General features: G+C 40.3%; 1 protein-coding gene across 2 annotated transcripts in view; it reads right to left on the bottom strand.

Annotated features, from left to right (window-relative positions):
• cacna2d3a (calcium channel, voltage-dependent, alpha 2/delta subunit 3a) overlaps window positions 1-16114 on the bottom strand; it is a 113673-nt gene that overhangs the window by 72224 nt on the left and 25335 nt on the right. For both annotated transcript variants that reach the window (XM_061056889.1, XM_061056890.1), the window contains exon 4: window positions 8123-8182. In XM_061056889.1, coding sequence (XP_060912872.1) covers window positions 8123-8182 — 60 coding nt within the window. The remainder of the gene's footprint in view (window positions 1-8122; window positions 8183-16114) is intronic.

Below are 16114 nucleotides of genomic sequence, written 5' to 3'. Positions count from 1 at the left end.
TCTGTCTTTTTAAAGGTGCGCTGTGGAGTTTTGGTAGAGAAATGTGAAAGTCAAAGAAGTGTACAGATTCTGTGGTATGTGTTCATAACTCTATCACAAACTGTCCTCAGAGGAAAATGTGATCCCTGGAACACTGTTTAAAGTTAAAATGCTACGCCAGAAGTTATGGTGGGGGAGCCGGCAACAGTGAAGCCTTAACTCTCCTGGTCGCTTTTAAGCTCTGAGCAGTGTTCCAGGGAACCATTTTTCCTTTGAGTAAAGTTTGTGTATTTAGTTCAGAAAATATAGCATAGAATTGTTTCACTTCTCCAACTTTCAAATTTCACTACCAAATCCACATACTGCACCTTTAACACTGAGTTGCATCTGTTTAGACATTTCATTCATGGATTTTCATACAAGCTGCTGGAGAATAACTACTAACTAGTATGAGTTTTCTTTTTGAATGCGTGTCTTCTTGAGGAAAAGGGCATACTGGCTTTAAAAGTAATGGAAGCACGGAGTACAAGTCGCATTTGTCTTAAAGGCACATCTTAGATTATTTTACAGTTGTTAGGGTTCTTATGCTTTGTTCTTATGTAAGCATCTTCTGTCAAAGCACTGTAAAACTTTTGTTTTTAAAGCTGCTGTATATAATGTTATTATCATAACTATGATTATGTGCACCTCGGTCTACGACATGCACCTGTACACAAACAGAACGTAAGAGTGTGACCCACATGCACGCTGCACAAATATCAATCCTGTTGATTTTCATAAACACTCTTACTGCAAAGAGCACAACAGTGAGTCAACATCCTCAAGGGGCAAATAGAGAGAGAGGAGTCAGAGAGGAGGCCAAATGTGATGCAGTGGGTTGACCGTGACGCCCCCCCCTCCCCCTCTGGTGTTCACTTTTAACTCTCATCTCTTCGGCGCCCCTCTTTTATTCACCCTCCTCCCCACGCGCTTTCTCCACGCTTTGGAAAGAGGCGAGGCAGCACTCCCAGAGTGTGGAAATGTAACTGGAAAACAACTAGGGGGCACAGATACAAGTAATCAGTGAGCAAACAAGACAGCACATTGAGGAAGTAAAGTTGGAGGAGAGGCCAAGTTGGGGTTCATAAACCATGCTGAAAAAAAGCCTTTTTCATGCATGTTGTACTCAGAGTTCACACCCACTCTGAAGAAAAACATGACTAAAATCTAAAGCAGTTACCCAGAGCTGTAAGGATTATTTCACACCTAAGAACAATACTGAGGCAGCAGTGTGTGTGTGTGTGTGTGTGTGTGTGTGTGTGTGTGTGTGTGTGTGTGTGTGTGTGTGTGTGTGTGTGTGTGTGTGTGTGTGTTAGAGAACAACCAAAGAACGACATTTTTATCAGTGTTGATAACTTAAACTGTTTCCATCCAGAGTTCTATTCTAGATATTAAAATTGTTGCTTCTTATAGATTCAACACATCTAATAAGTGTAGATTAGTTACATTCAGTTGTATACTGGTATAAAGTTGAATGCCATTAAAGCTTTTTTTCAATATATTTCTGTGTAAACAGCAGTATAATGTCCAGAGGAAATTAATAATTCATTTGATGATTGCGGCTACTTTCCATCTGGACTCTCCCATAGACCCAAGGAGAACTCTAAGAAGTGATCTGGGGGAAGTATGTCAAGTAAGACAATTTTGTTTTAACTTTCAGTTGTCTCATCAAAGCATCTGCGTTATTAGTTTATAATGTATAAAATACTGCGTAAGAGTTAGCTCACTGTGGGATGTGGGATGCATTAAGTTGTGCAATTACTCTTTGATGTCCAAACAAACTGCTTGACTTCCAACTTCTCTGAAAAGTGCAGTGATGGTAGTTTTAGGTTTACTGCAAGTTATTCTAAAAAACAAGCCCTTTTTTTTTTAGTTAAAAACTTAATTTTCTCTGACTTTTACTTTGAAAATATTTTCCTTTTCTACTTTCTAAAACTCGGTCTTTATCGAGGCTTGTCAACTCCATTTTTGGAGGTGGTCATGCATCTGTCTGTAGTGAACCTTTTTGAAATCTTCTCCTTTGAGTCTTTGAGCTTAAGGAGATGTAATGCAGGTGAAACATGATATGCTTTGTATAAGGAAGTAGTCATTGTGTGTGGTACATTGAGCATCGTATGTTGGACAGTCAACTCTTGAATAAATGACCAAAGCATTTGAGTCTCTGTCAGTGCATGCAACAGGACGGTGAAGAAGAAGATGTGTTGGGTATAAACTGGGAAAAAACTCAGGGTCAAATAATTTGAGTCCATAATAAGAAGAGCAAATTGGCAAATCAACAAGCATGCGGCCACCTCTCTGCTCTCTATGATAGTACCTCAGAGAGCAGGGTACGAGAACAAAAGAGGATGAGAAAAAAAAAAAAAAAAAGATTAAGCATTTCTCTCCGGTTGCTCCCTGCAGACTGGGGCTACATTTTCAGTGAACATCAAGCCTGGCAATTGGCAGTTTGTCTCCAACCTCCAAGGAAGGATTTCATTGGCTGCAGAGGGCATGAGAGACTGCTCTCCGTTTTCCTATTTACAGTACGTGAGCGTTGCGGGTAAAAGAGCAAGGGAGGAAAATCGCAGCAGATTACTGTGCCAATTTCACATGGAAGCAAAAGAGCTCTGGAAAGGATAGATAAGGAAATTCCTATCAAACCGCTGCCAGCCAAATATGTATCCAGTGGCAAAAAAAAAAAAAAAAAACACACAAACATTTTATAATAAACCCCGAATAGTGATGGAGGAGGTTTCACCCTACAGCGTTGAGATGGTATTTTTAGCCCAGCTTGTGATAATTACCATCTATTCGCCATGTTGTGCATTGAAAGGCGCCATTAGAAATGCCACCGTCAGAGCTGTATAAACACAAACACATGCACACATACACAGGTGGAAGTGTAGAGCGCCCACAAACATAATATGTATTAATATTCATGCCTAGAAACAAGCAACCAAAAAATGAAAGCAGTTTGAGATGTCAACAAAAAAAAAAGCTGGAATATTTCAATTAATTTTCAGGTAATCCAAAACACAAAAAATGGCTGCCACATAATTTGCCAAGAGGTAAAGCAAAACCTGCTTAACTACGGGTGAATACCAAGTCATATGACAAATACTTCTGAGTGGAAAAAAAAGGTAATCACACATGGAAGTAGCCACATCCCAATCCAGGTGGTGGTAATGCTCGTCTGCTGAGCCCTTTTAAACAACCAAAGAAGAAGAAGAAGAAAACAGACACAACAAAACACCCACAGAAGAAGTGATATATAAAGTAGCAAGATGACACAGTGTAGCTACAACACCCATCTGCTTTGTTAAAATCAGTTGTGTGGGGACACTTCGGGTTCAAAGTGTAGTAAGTCTGTTGAAACACATCGAACATGCTCATGACTGTTCGACGTCATCACCCAGATGTGCCAATCCACAAAGCTAGGCGAAAGACTACAGGTATCTAAGAACTTAACCCTGCTGTTTTTAAAAAGCCTCTGGATGTGAATGCACAGAGTGACACGGACATCAGCGAATCTAAAACATTTTTGAAGACGATGTTGGCATATGCAGTAGTAGACGACCCCGGCTTCAAGTGTGTAATAAAAGTGTCCAAGCTGCAACCGCTCCACCCGCTGCCACTGACAACAGATGGAGGGACCTCCCCTGACACTTAAAGCCAGGGGATCACACACTCCATAAATTATAAATATAATGCAATACTCCTAAACACATGTACTCTATTTTGTCTTGTATTTTACATAGTATGTATTTTATATTTTCAAATGAGGAGATATTTATTATTTCCTTGTTGCCTTTTTATTTTTCATCATTTTGTTTTATTTTCCTCTCTTTTTTGTCCAAAGTTTATTAAAGGCTGCACCAACATACAAAGGAAGTTCTCAATCACATTAGATGGAGCAAACTGTAACTTGCACTACATTCAGTTAGAAATCAATGAGAGAAACTTAGAAATACACATCCGGGACTTTAGTTGCTTTTTACCAAAACGTGACGCTAAAACCGAGGTATGAACCAAATGGTATCCTCTGTGAACTGTTACACCCCTAAAAAGATTTCAGCAGCCCTGGTATTGGAGGGGTACACAGTACACGAAAGCCAATACTCCACTACAGAATTTAATAGGTATGGAGAAGAGGGAAAAAAAGGTATCACAACAGCCTTTGCTGCAGATCTAAAGCACTGTAAAGAGAGAGAAAAAACTCTCTCGTAAATCTGTGATTAAAGAGATTATGAATCCATGCTAACAAGCATCTGGTTAATTCATGATACTTTAATTTGCTCCTCTTTTTTCCCTCTCACCTTCCATATTGTCCTTCCTCTCTTGTGCCTATGTTGTTTGGCATAATAGCAACTAGCATTGTGAAATAGCATGATAAAATAAGCATAATCTACTAGCAAATAGGTTCTCACTCTTTCCTAGACATCCTGAAACTCTCTTACACTATATGCATATACGTATATATACCGTATGCTCTCTATCAGTCATCATCAGCTCGCTCTGTACTGTAGCTGTGTCATTAAAGCTGAAACAAAAGGACTCTGACTTCACTGGGTTCATCTCATCACGGCCAAGTAATTACTGGCATAAAGCACCGCTGCGAGCCCACACAGTGTTGCTACCCCTCCAGCAGCATATGAAAACAGCACAAACACACACAGACGAGTGTCCACAAGTGACACATTGATGCAGAAACACAAACGTCTGTCCACAAAATCATGCAAAATTGTTGTTGTATACTTGGCAAGTAGGAAGGCAGATTTATTAACATGCAAACTAGAGGAATTTTCTAATGAAATACAACACATTTTTTATAGCCTATCTGTTAGTATCTGTTGCTCCAGCAGTGTCCTTGGTATATTTTGTTTTACATATGGAACTCGTACTTTCAGTGCAGAGTAGTGAGTGTTGACAGGCTACCTCTATGAGTCATATGGGCTTAAACGATATGTAAAGTATAAAAGCTTACCTTTCAAACATCAAACAAAACTTTAGTTGAACTAAATCTCCTCTAGTGATTACTCTATCACTTAATGTGCTGAAGTTTTAGCAAATATAGACACAGAATATTGTTTTTTGGACAGATTTTTTTGCTTCACTTAGTTCACTTTTTGTTCTGACCATCAAGAAAGTTTTCTACACAAATATAAAACAAAAATGCATTAGCTGATCCGAAATGACCTACATACTGTATATTATTCTTGCTACATTTTAAAACATCAAGGAGTTTCAAGGTGAACTATTGCAGAGTGTGAGAATAATCAGACGGACCATTGGGGGGAAAAAGGTTACTATGAGAGGAAGATTCAAGGCTGGACAGCAGTCAGTGGTTGAATTTAGTAATTGATCCTCCTTAATGGCCCATGACAGCAGAAAACCTCAGGACATTCACTGTAATGCCTTAAAAAGCTGACAGAGTAAACACACACTCGTCGCCACAGGCAGAGACACAGGCACACACACACATAAAAACACACACACACACACACACACACGCCACAGACTTTATAAGTAGTTTAGCAGAAAATACTTCCAAGTCGGCTTAGCATCATATTTCCGCTTTAAAAACTCAACTTATTGTTGCTGCTCCTCCTACTTTCATAAACTCCGTTCTGAGATGAGCATGATGTGCAGCACACTCAGGGGAAACATCACAAGCGCACAATCTCTTTCTTTCTCTCTCTCTATCTCATACACACACATACACATACACACACACACACACACTCATACATATATACATACACACTGTATAAAGCTGCACTCTAAAAATTAAAGCTGCTCAAATGGATTTGAGGCAGAACCAGTGAGCAGAGGCTGGGTTTGGGGGTGTGTATGCAGATATGATTAGCTGAATGCATTTCCCAAAGTCTGCAGAAGTGACGGTGAGGGCTCACAGAAAAACAGTTTAAGATGTGTTTACTTTTTGAGGAGGAATTTGACGGCGATATCATACCCTAAATAATTTACGGTTTAGATTTCTCAAACGTTGTGTTTTAAGTTAAACCGAGTGAATGAAAGGGTTAAGTTTGATCAAATAGAGCAAAAACAACCATGTCTTCTAAAGGTTATAGATTGAATAGTTTATGTGTAACACTGTCTCGCACAATCCAATAAACAACACATGTATGGTTTCCTTGCTGCACAATTGAAGGCCAAAAAGTCATATGATGATCAAAATTTGCTACTATACAGACAGTTAGGTCTATCACTTAGTTACTCAGGGTACCAATTAAAGGCCTACATTAATTACAAAACCATGAACAAAATGATGTAACAAAAAACATATTTGAACTCTTACCATTTAACATGAATTCGGGTTCAGCGTAAAGGTTTTGCATCATTTCATGATTAAGCTCATTTCTAAACATTTTCAACAGTTAAATCAAAGCTTAGTGAAAAACTTGAAGGTAGAAAAAATGTCTTGAATTTCAAAACCTTTTTTTTTTGTGACACAACAAATACAACATTCATTTAATTACTGTAAACAGCTGTCCTCAGGATCTATGCAAAACTATTCACCTTATCGATGTACTTGAACCAGGTAAAATCCAGCATCCTCACCAGTTTGCTACACGCTAATAGCTAATTCTGCTCTGAGCAGGCGATGACTTTTTGTTAAGGGGGAGTCTTGCTCTATACCCAATAATAATAATAATTTTTTTAAAAAAAGGGTTCAAATAACTTCTTGGGTTCATGTTTGCCCAGTGGGAATGTAAATATACATGGCACGCAGTGAGGATTGCTTCTTTCAAATGAGCAAAACAACACGCATTGTCCTTTTAGTACGTTTGCCTTAATGAATATGCAATATGGGGCGTTTCTGCCCTAAAGTGCAAAACACTGGGAGGAGAAAATGCAAACAAGTTAAGTTAATACACGCATTGCGATTTACCAAGCCTGGCAAAAATTGCGGTGATTGTGACGGTGTCTGTATTTAACACCTTTGAAAGGAACGTGCTAATCAAGGAGCACAGAGGTATGCACATCAGGCTGCTGTTATTGTAGTTAGGAGGAGACACAGGCACAACAAAAGAAGGCATAAAGATCGCGTGTTTACATGTTTCAAATGACAGAAAAATAAATGGCATGCATTTATTTTTTTATTTGATTCAATATTCTACTCGTTAAGGAAGAGGAACACCATGATTAAACTACAGGCTATTGTTGCCATATAGCCAAAGAAAACTGAACATTCACAGCCTCTGCATTGTATAGAATTTCAACATTGACATTTATGTCTTCCTATTTCCCTCTTTTCGCCAACATTGCGCTCCTCTCCATAATGCGCTCGTCACCTCCCTTTAAAGCCCGCTGCTGCTAATCTGTAGGGCGCTTGGATTAGGGTACCTCACCACTGTTTGTACCCCCGTCTTCGATACCTCTTTCCACGGCATTTATGTCCGATCAGACACAGCGCTGGCCAGCTGTCTGGTGCGCAACAACGGCCTGAGTGTAGAGCGCCCGTGCCACAGAGGACACAGCTCGCACCTCCTGCGCAATGTATGACACTTCATTCTTAACATTAAGGGAAGAAAAGAGAGGCCCTGTCTAATGCCAAGGTTTTCTTATAACAAAATGTTTCTTTGTAATATTGAGATTTATCTCCTATAACTCGAAAGTATTGTGCGTTTATTTGCCTCTCCCACTAATACCTATTTTGTGCTTGCAGTCATCCTGCTTTCTGTCCAAACTCTCTGTGATGTAAACCAGTAGAACACTCAAAAGCCTAACTTAAATAGTACCGCCTCCACAAGGTTTGCACCTGGTGTCATTCGTGCAAATTTTCTTAGTAGATCACCCGCAAAACGCCCACCAACCAAACGTGCAATTTTTTGGAGTGAACACGCAATTTAGTACTCTTTACTTGGGAGCTTAGTAAATCTGGCCCCTACTGTACTAAAACAGACAACAGAACAAGATTCCTGCCTTTTCTCCTCTGTCTCTCTTCTGTTGTCTTTGGGAGGTCCTATCTCCGAAACACTGTCGCAAATTATTTTCAGCAGGATTGAAATAATGGCGTTACAGGAACAGGGAAGGAGCGTGTCGATCGTGATCATGTCTGTGTGCTCAGAAAGAATACAGTGTAGATAGGACATGTGTAATGTACCTGCAGGTCTGGATCCTCCTCGTGCTGTAGGTGGGCTTCCTCTGCTGCCTCCACCAGCCTCTGGAGGAGGGTAGGCAGGGGAGAGAGGGGAGAAGGACAGAGAGGAGGAGAAAAAAAATAGTTTGAGCACCAAATTGAATTGATTAGTGGATGAAAATAATAGGCAGAAAACCGGATATACAGTGAGCAGCTTTACAACTGGCTTTAGAATTCCCCCTTAGAGCAACTCTACAACCCTTCATGGTACACACACACACACACACACACACACACACACACACACACACGTGCACGCGTGCACACACACACACACACACACACACACACACACACACACACGCACGCACACACACACACAAACACACATACACACAAGCAGAAACAGCGGACAGACATGTGGCCATTTATTAAAAGAGGCTGTTTTCCTAAATGGTTCAGCAACAGAGGTAATGATTGCCTCAGGTTCTTTGGACACTACCACAACAAACTCCATCATCACGCCATACTGTTTTACACATGCACACTCTTACTGACACAGACACACAAACTCACACAGATACACACCACTGTCATCTCCCTCTTGGTGATACTGTCTGCTATGTGTGCCTGTAGGCTGATGCAGGGATCGGTCTGCCTTCCCTCTCTCTCTCTCTCTCTCTTTCTTCAATTCTCTCAACCTCTCTCATTTTTAATAACAGCTTTATTTCTAAAGAAGACAACATGTCACTGTCTTAGATGACAGTTAATCATTGAAAAATACAAGTTTCAGAGTCCCTTTATAAGTATTAATGAATTGCATAAGTGGACTGTAAGGGCTTTAAATTGATTAGTCGTTTCTTAATCAATCTGTCATGCTTTTATATGTTGTTATAACTGTGAGTCATTTGTGTTTTTGTGTGTGTTTATATTAATGTTATTATTATTAGAATATTCTGCCTCGGTGGGGTTTGCTGTTGTTTTTTTTTCAGTTGAGCCTGTACCGCTTTTTGTGCTTTGAACTGACATTGTGCGCCTGTTGCTGATTGGACAGGAGCTGGTGCTGCCTGTCTGAGCGTGATTGGATGAGAGCTAATGGAGCAAAACGGAGCAGCAAACTGATACACCGGCATCTTCCTCCTCACTTCGCAGTGAGAGCTTGTGTATTGTAACTGAAAGCGTCAGGCAAATCATTTTTTTGAGATTATGTGTATCGTTGTAAATATTGTAAATAATTCTGATTTATTTTTTCTATATTTAGAGGTAAGTCAGTATGGATTTTTTATGATGTTTTGTTGATTATTTTCGGTGTGGGCTCTCGCTGAAGTTTGAATTATTTTGTGTTAAGTGTCAAATCAATTTAGCAGATTTTGTAACATTGCACCAACATACAGTACATACATACATAGTTTATATATATAAAACATTGAACAGAGTCAATATTGCAGTTTGTTCAGGGTTATTACGGCGGAAGGAAAAAAGCTCCTACTAAAGTGAGCTCTTTACTATTTAAAAGTTTTGTATATGCAACCAGAAAGAAGTACTGTAAGCTAACTGAGTGGATGATGAATGTCATTTGCCAACACAGGTGAAAGGTTCGTCATTGCTTTGTTGAAAACTGAAAGACTAGGGGGAAGTATGCAGATGACTGTCGGCAGGTTTGGGTGACACCATGTATGGGTTTATGAAGTACTATATGTTAAGAGTCAAAACAATCAGCATAAAGTGAAAAAGATTTTTAAAGGAAAGGGGCCAAGGACCCCGCCCTGATGGTCTCCAGTATTGGTGATAACGGTTTAAGATGCTACTGTGCCAACTCCTACTGCCTGTGGTCTGTCACAGAGGAAACTGGGAATGATGCTCAATAAATTCTTAAGTCTAAAAGTAATAATAATTAATAATAAAAATAACTTGGAGCTTGGAGGAGAAGCTTTCAAATGGGTTAAAGTTGAAGGAAGGTAGAAAAAGGTTTTTTGGGCGCTGAGTAACAACTTGAATCTCAGGAATTACTCACACAAACACACACACATACACACAAGCACTTCCTCCCACTTCTAGCTGCGATGCATACGATATGTTATCATAGCAAGTCATCTCTCTCATTCGCAGCTGGTCCTGGGGGCTATATGTTTTGGTAATGCACTTCCATTTCACATTTCCATTCAAATGGCTTCACCCGTAAAACTACTGCAATCAGCCAGCTTATTTCAGCTGAGCCATGTGTGAGGCTGTGTGTGTGTGTGTGTGCTGCTGTGTGTGCAGGAGGGCTGTTTTGGGAAGTGAACACTGTAATCTAGAGCCCAGCCAATCATTTTCTTCACCATAGCAACACAGCTGGTCACTGCGTATGGTTGCATATCAATTTTGATAGCCTGATTCCATTTGACTATCGATTGATGCGTACATTTTCCCTGTGTCCTCTCTGGCCTGGACTTATTCAGTTCTTTAATTTAAAATCAAATAAGCAACCTTCATGCCTATATAGGAGCATGTGTGCTGATCCATGTGGCCGGCTCAGGGTGTTGAGAGGCACACAAAAAATAACAGTGTGTGAATCTGCTGTAAGCATGCTTTAGGAACAAACAAAGATAAGGAGGAAGGTGGAATAAAAGAAGGATAAGAGGGGAAAGAAAGAATAACACTCTAAAGGTCTGAACGCTTAGCCTCACATCCCCACGAAAATGTCAGACGCTTCCTGTGAAGCATGTGTCCATAGAAACACACTTCCAGCTTTTGTTGGTGGTCGATGGTGTGTGAATCTGTGTGTGCATGCTGGGACGTTAATGGTTCTCTCTGCCAACACGTGTTAAGATATTAGCCCTTTGACCTATTCAGTCTTGTCAGGACTTTTTCAAATGTCAATCATTGAATGGGAGAGTACGCAGGTATGTCAATGTGTGCTTGGTGAAATCTGTAATCTGACATTTAATTTGAGAGCAAGCATTCCATCAAACATTGGAAACAATAATGCTATATCTACTGCACTCATTTTGAAGGAGGAAAGGAGTCGAAGCTCGAGGTAAAAAAATACTGTGTATATAGTAGAGGGCTGTTTTTCAATCAGGAAAACAGATTAGTGATAAGTAGGTGCATCTCACTCCTGTGAATTTCAATAACAGCATATTATTAGAATGAACACTCTAGTCGTTGGATTTTTTTGTGCTGTTGTTGTGGTGCTGGAAAAGGTATGAGAATGTATGCAACACCAATCAGTAAGTGTTTGTGTCTAGCATTAAATTCAAATGAGCTGCCACTTCTTTTTGTCAATAGGTGGTCCTGCAAGTGTGTATGATGCCGTTTTAAAAGGGAGAGGAAATTACTTTTTTTTTTCCAAAGACACTGTCAAGGCCCGGGCTCGGTACGAGATGACAGCAATAATTAAACTGACACAGTCAGAGAGGCAGGCCCTGTTGTCTCCCTGAAAACACACACGCTCACAGACAAACGTGGACATTCACGAGTCTTCACTGTGTCTGACAGTTTAAAAGCTGAGCACACAGAGTTAACAAGACTGACTGTGGTGACTGGATTAGATGTGTTAGCCCTTGAAGAAGAGTCTGATTGCAGATCCCTGATGTGTTTCTGCTGGTCTCTGTCATCACTACAAATGCTTTGATTCTCAGTAAAAACCTGATTTAGTAAGATACTGGTCTGCTCCAAGTCAGCCTTTAATTCCCCTAAGCTCATTTGATTTGTCAATTTGTGCTAAACCTGCATCGAACAAAAGGAAATCTGGTGTTAGGCTACTTAGTTCACATCTAGCCACTGTCTATGATATTTTTGTATTATGTCCAAGATATTTATAAACTGTATACTTCTATTTGGAAGCTGTCAGTTTGGCTGCGATGATTCATATTCACACACAAAAATGGCACTTGCGAAGAAGAAATTGGAGTCCAGAGATAGAAATCATCAATCTCAATTTGAAAACCGATTTTAAAAGACAAACTTGGTTAGGATTTTATTTGAATATGTCAGTACCTTAAGAAGAAGGTCTTTTACATCTCAAATCAATAAAATGAGCTTTTTATTAAAGGAATGAGCTTAACTTCATAAGATATTGATGTCAGCATTGCTTAAACATGTGTGTTTTACACATGTACTCAATGTCCTGCTTGTCCCTCAATCAACTTAATTTCTATTCCTATTTCATAATTTATCAGCCGCCCCCTTCCTCCCGCCCAATCCATTTCTCTGCCATTTCCACTCATCTACCCCCCTTTCATTATCCCACATCCCGTTATTATGATTTTCCTGACAAAGGCGTCGGCTTGTTTACACTCTCAAAAGTTCATAAACGATCCCCCTCATTTGGCTGTCAGCTTGATTGGCCTATTGTTCCTGTGTGGTATACATGCTGTGTGGTGGGTTCAGGACTGGTTGGAGCCCCTGACCTTAACAAATGCCTATTCATTATGATGGCAGCAGTAAAGCTGTGATAGTTAGCCAAAGCTGTCATATATAACGGAGTAATGCTAACGACTGCTGTCAGAGCAGCAGGGGAGGGGTGGATGCAGGGTCACATGCATTATTGACTGCAAGCGGAAGTCTTGGATTCTTTTTTAGCAGTACATTAAGGCTTGCCTCGGCACATTCCCTCTACCGGGGGGAGGTGAAGGCAGTGGCCTGAATCTAAATGTTCTCCCAAGGTACCAAAGAATAAGTCCACAGATCTAAATAGACTCTCTAAAAGAAATTTCCCAAAGGTGCTGTCTACTGTTGGTTCATTGTCCATTATTACTTTGGGTTTGAACATAACTTTTTTTTATCCATATTATCTTTTTTAGGATTTGTTAAGGACAGCCTTGTAAAAATCAAAGACTTATGTCGTAAGCTTGTTTCTACTCAGCCTATGTATTGCTGTTCCTGAGTCTTAAAGAGGAAATGCTAACAAAGCTTTGGCCTACTGGATCAGGGCAGGTCCTGCGGGTGTTGGTTCTGCCAGAGGCCTGATCCATCGAGGCCAGATCTGGGCTGAGCTGGATTGACTCGGGTCAGCCCATCAATAGCACTAGGGGACAGCAATTAATATTGTCAAAGCAGCTAGGGAAGACTTGCAGCATCAACAAAATGTAAAAGTGCACTGTGACACTTTGCTTCCTCTTATGCACATTTAGATTGGGCCCAGGCCAAGTAGACAGAGCATTGGTGAGAGAGGGATACAAAGGAAAAGTGAAAGAGAGAGGTAAAGAGAAAGGGGAAGGGAGGAGTGTGCTTCGATACATCAGGTCCCAATAATCAATGCTTGACAAGTTCTGAGCAGTTCTGCTGACTAAAAAAATAAAATGGAAAGCTCTACACGGCACTGCCTGCCCTCTCTCTTTTCCGTCTCATCTGTCCCTTTTCTGTGCATTTTCATATGATGGAACTTTTTGACTCATCTTTTTTTCCATGACATTTACCTTTCCAATCATTCCCACCTACATCCCCATCTAATAGTTCTAGAACACAATAATTTCACTCTCCCTTTGAATTCTTGGCGACAGAATAACAAGCAGAGAGAGAAAAGGAAAGGCGGCGGTGTCCTGATCTCCACTGGCTGGCTCTGCTCCGTCATTAGGAGCCATCACTCTCAACAGACTCTCGCACACAGACACACACTGATGTGGCAATGAGCTGAGACGGAGGACAGCCAGTGAAAGGAGGGAAATGAGACTAGCAGTGCTGTGAGCTCAGTGTGACAGTGTGTGTATGTCAGCGAGGAAGGAAGATAGGGGGGGGAGGACAGGACTGCACTGTTATGATCCCCAACACAACTCAGAGCTAAACACCTACAAATAAGAAGTCTCTCCATCGCCTTTCTCACATGCATAGCACTCCTGAACATTTCCTGACACTGTACGAGTGACTTGTGTTAACGCAAATGAACTAATCTCCTCATCTCTTCTTTATGCATGCATGTCCGTGGGCCGATGCGTGAACTCAGCCAGTATAGGAACATTCCCCATGAACGAATGGGCGGGGTGATGACATCGCACACTGAGTGGAGTTTTGTTGCTTTATATTTCTACAGTCTTGTTTCTGCTGCAGAAACGTCTTTTTACATGTTGTAGTGACATTAATACAGAAACAGTCAGAATTACCAACGACTCCTCCCACTTCTTCTACTCATCTTGCATTAACAAAACAGAGTATATTGAGTTGTGAAAGTGCACTGTGAGGTGCTGAAAGTTAAGTTCCTGAAAATGTCTGGGCTTGAATGTCCTGAAATGTTCTAGATAATGTCAGGAGTGAGAAAGCAGCAGGATATTCTCCGGATAATTTACCTCGAGCCAATGGGAGAGTGATTGCTGCGAGGTCCATAGAGTGTACGTAGGAGGCCACTACGATCTCTTTGCACGTGATTAAAAGGCTGCATTACGTTTTCTGTTCCTCAGTATGTTGTTCTCCGCTTTTTTGTTGACAGTGTGATTCCATTGCACAACACGTATCATTGATATAAAGGCAAATATTCTCATTATAACATCTTATAATGGACTCCGCTACTATTTTTTATTTACATCAAGTCTAACCTCAGGAGACCCCCCACCCCTCCTCCCACCTGACAGGGATAGTCTCCCGCTGTGAGGAGCATATGTGAACAGCCAGGTCAGGAGAATATCCGGAGCAGTCCTCCTGAAATGATCTAGATATTTTCAGGAGTACATACTGTATGTGAAACAGGCTAAGGGGCATTTGATAAGCAAGTTCAGCTCTCAAATCTGCAAGAAGTTCTGAACAATTCAAATAAACTGACATTTCCTTATTTTCATGAGAATGTGGGTGGGAATGGGAAATTTGTTCTGTCCAACAGTTTTGAAAACTCTTTCAAATTTTCTTTGTTTTTGCTCTTGGATGGAAGTGGAAACATTTGAGTAATGTAAAAAAAAAAAATGTATATACATCAGGAAAAGTAAAAAAAAAAAGAAAAAAAAATGTAGTGTGCATGAACCACGACTTAAAAGTCAACTGAAGTGTCCACTTCCTTAAGAGTAGACACAACAGGGACTAAAGGGTTAAGGACGAAAGTATAAATGGCATATTTCCACCTTTCTTCAAAAAGTTTTATTAGCACCCTACTGAAGAATTGGTGCCAACAGCTGGCTGTCTGAATAAGTCCATTGCTGAAATGTTGCTTCACATTAGTGGATAATAATCAAATAAATTTAAAGTATAAAATATACAAAGCGGAACTAAAGGAAGGATTGTTGTTGACTCAAAGAAGTGAAGGTCTGAGGAGCTCTTTGAATTGTGATACATAGAGAAGAAGAACAATTCTAAGGCTGTCTTTTTTTTTTTTTTTTTAAATGTAAATGCATCTTTTTTATAGCATGGTCTTTAATGCGTTTTAGGAGTTGAATCCAAGAGAGCACATCCAGGACTCCAGAAATAATCAGAAAATTGTGTGTAAGACCAACTCTGGATGTGCTCAGCTGTTTAATAGCAAAGTTATCATTTTGTTACAGACAGAAATGACGGTTAAAAACTCAAAAATAGGACTCTTATTCATCTTAATTCAAATCTTCTCCTGCAGGTGATGTGGCACATTATTAAAATGCTAACTTTGTGTTTAATATTCACTGTGCATTTCAACAAAAGTAAATTAAAGATCATAGGAGTTTTTGCTGGCAGAGGAATTTCATTTGAAGTGCTGTGTGAGCTTTTTATTTTGAACATACACTCATGCAGACTTTACCTGCTCTACACTAGTAATCATGTTGGGGCTACAGAGGCATAGCTGCCACAGGTAAATGATATCAGCAGGTACAGAGAATGCAGACACCGAATGTCATTACAGGAGAAACAGTCCTAGCAGCAAGGCATCCATTCTGCTTTGAAGTGCATTTGTCACATGAAACACAGCAGCGCTTGACTTCAAAGAGGGCATTACAATAGCTCCACGCCTTTTAACTTTGATAACAACATGCGCACTGTTTCTTTAACCGCTGGCTGTTGCCACCCTTTTTCAGCCAGCAGACAAAACTTTTTCAAAAGAGATGGAGAGGAGAGGAGAGGAGAGGAGAGGAGAGGAGAGGA

This window comes from Labrus mixtus, chromosome 15 (assembly GCF_963584025.1).
Source record: "Labrus mixtus chromosome 15, fLabMix1.1, whole genome shotgun sequence".
Lineage (NCBI taxonomy): Eukaryota > Metazoa > Chordata > Actinopteri > Labriformes > Labridae > Labrus > Labrus mixtus.
Note: the sequence above shows the minus strand (reverse complement) of the source record. Positions and strands in the feature narration are given on the sequence as shown.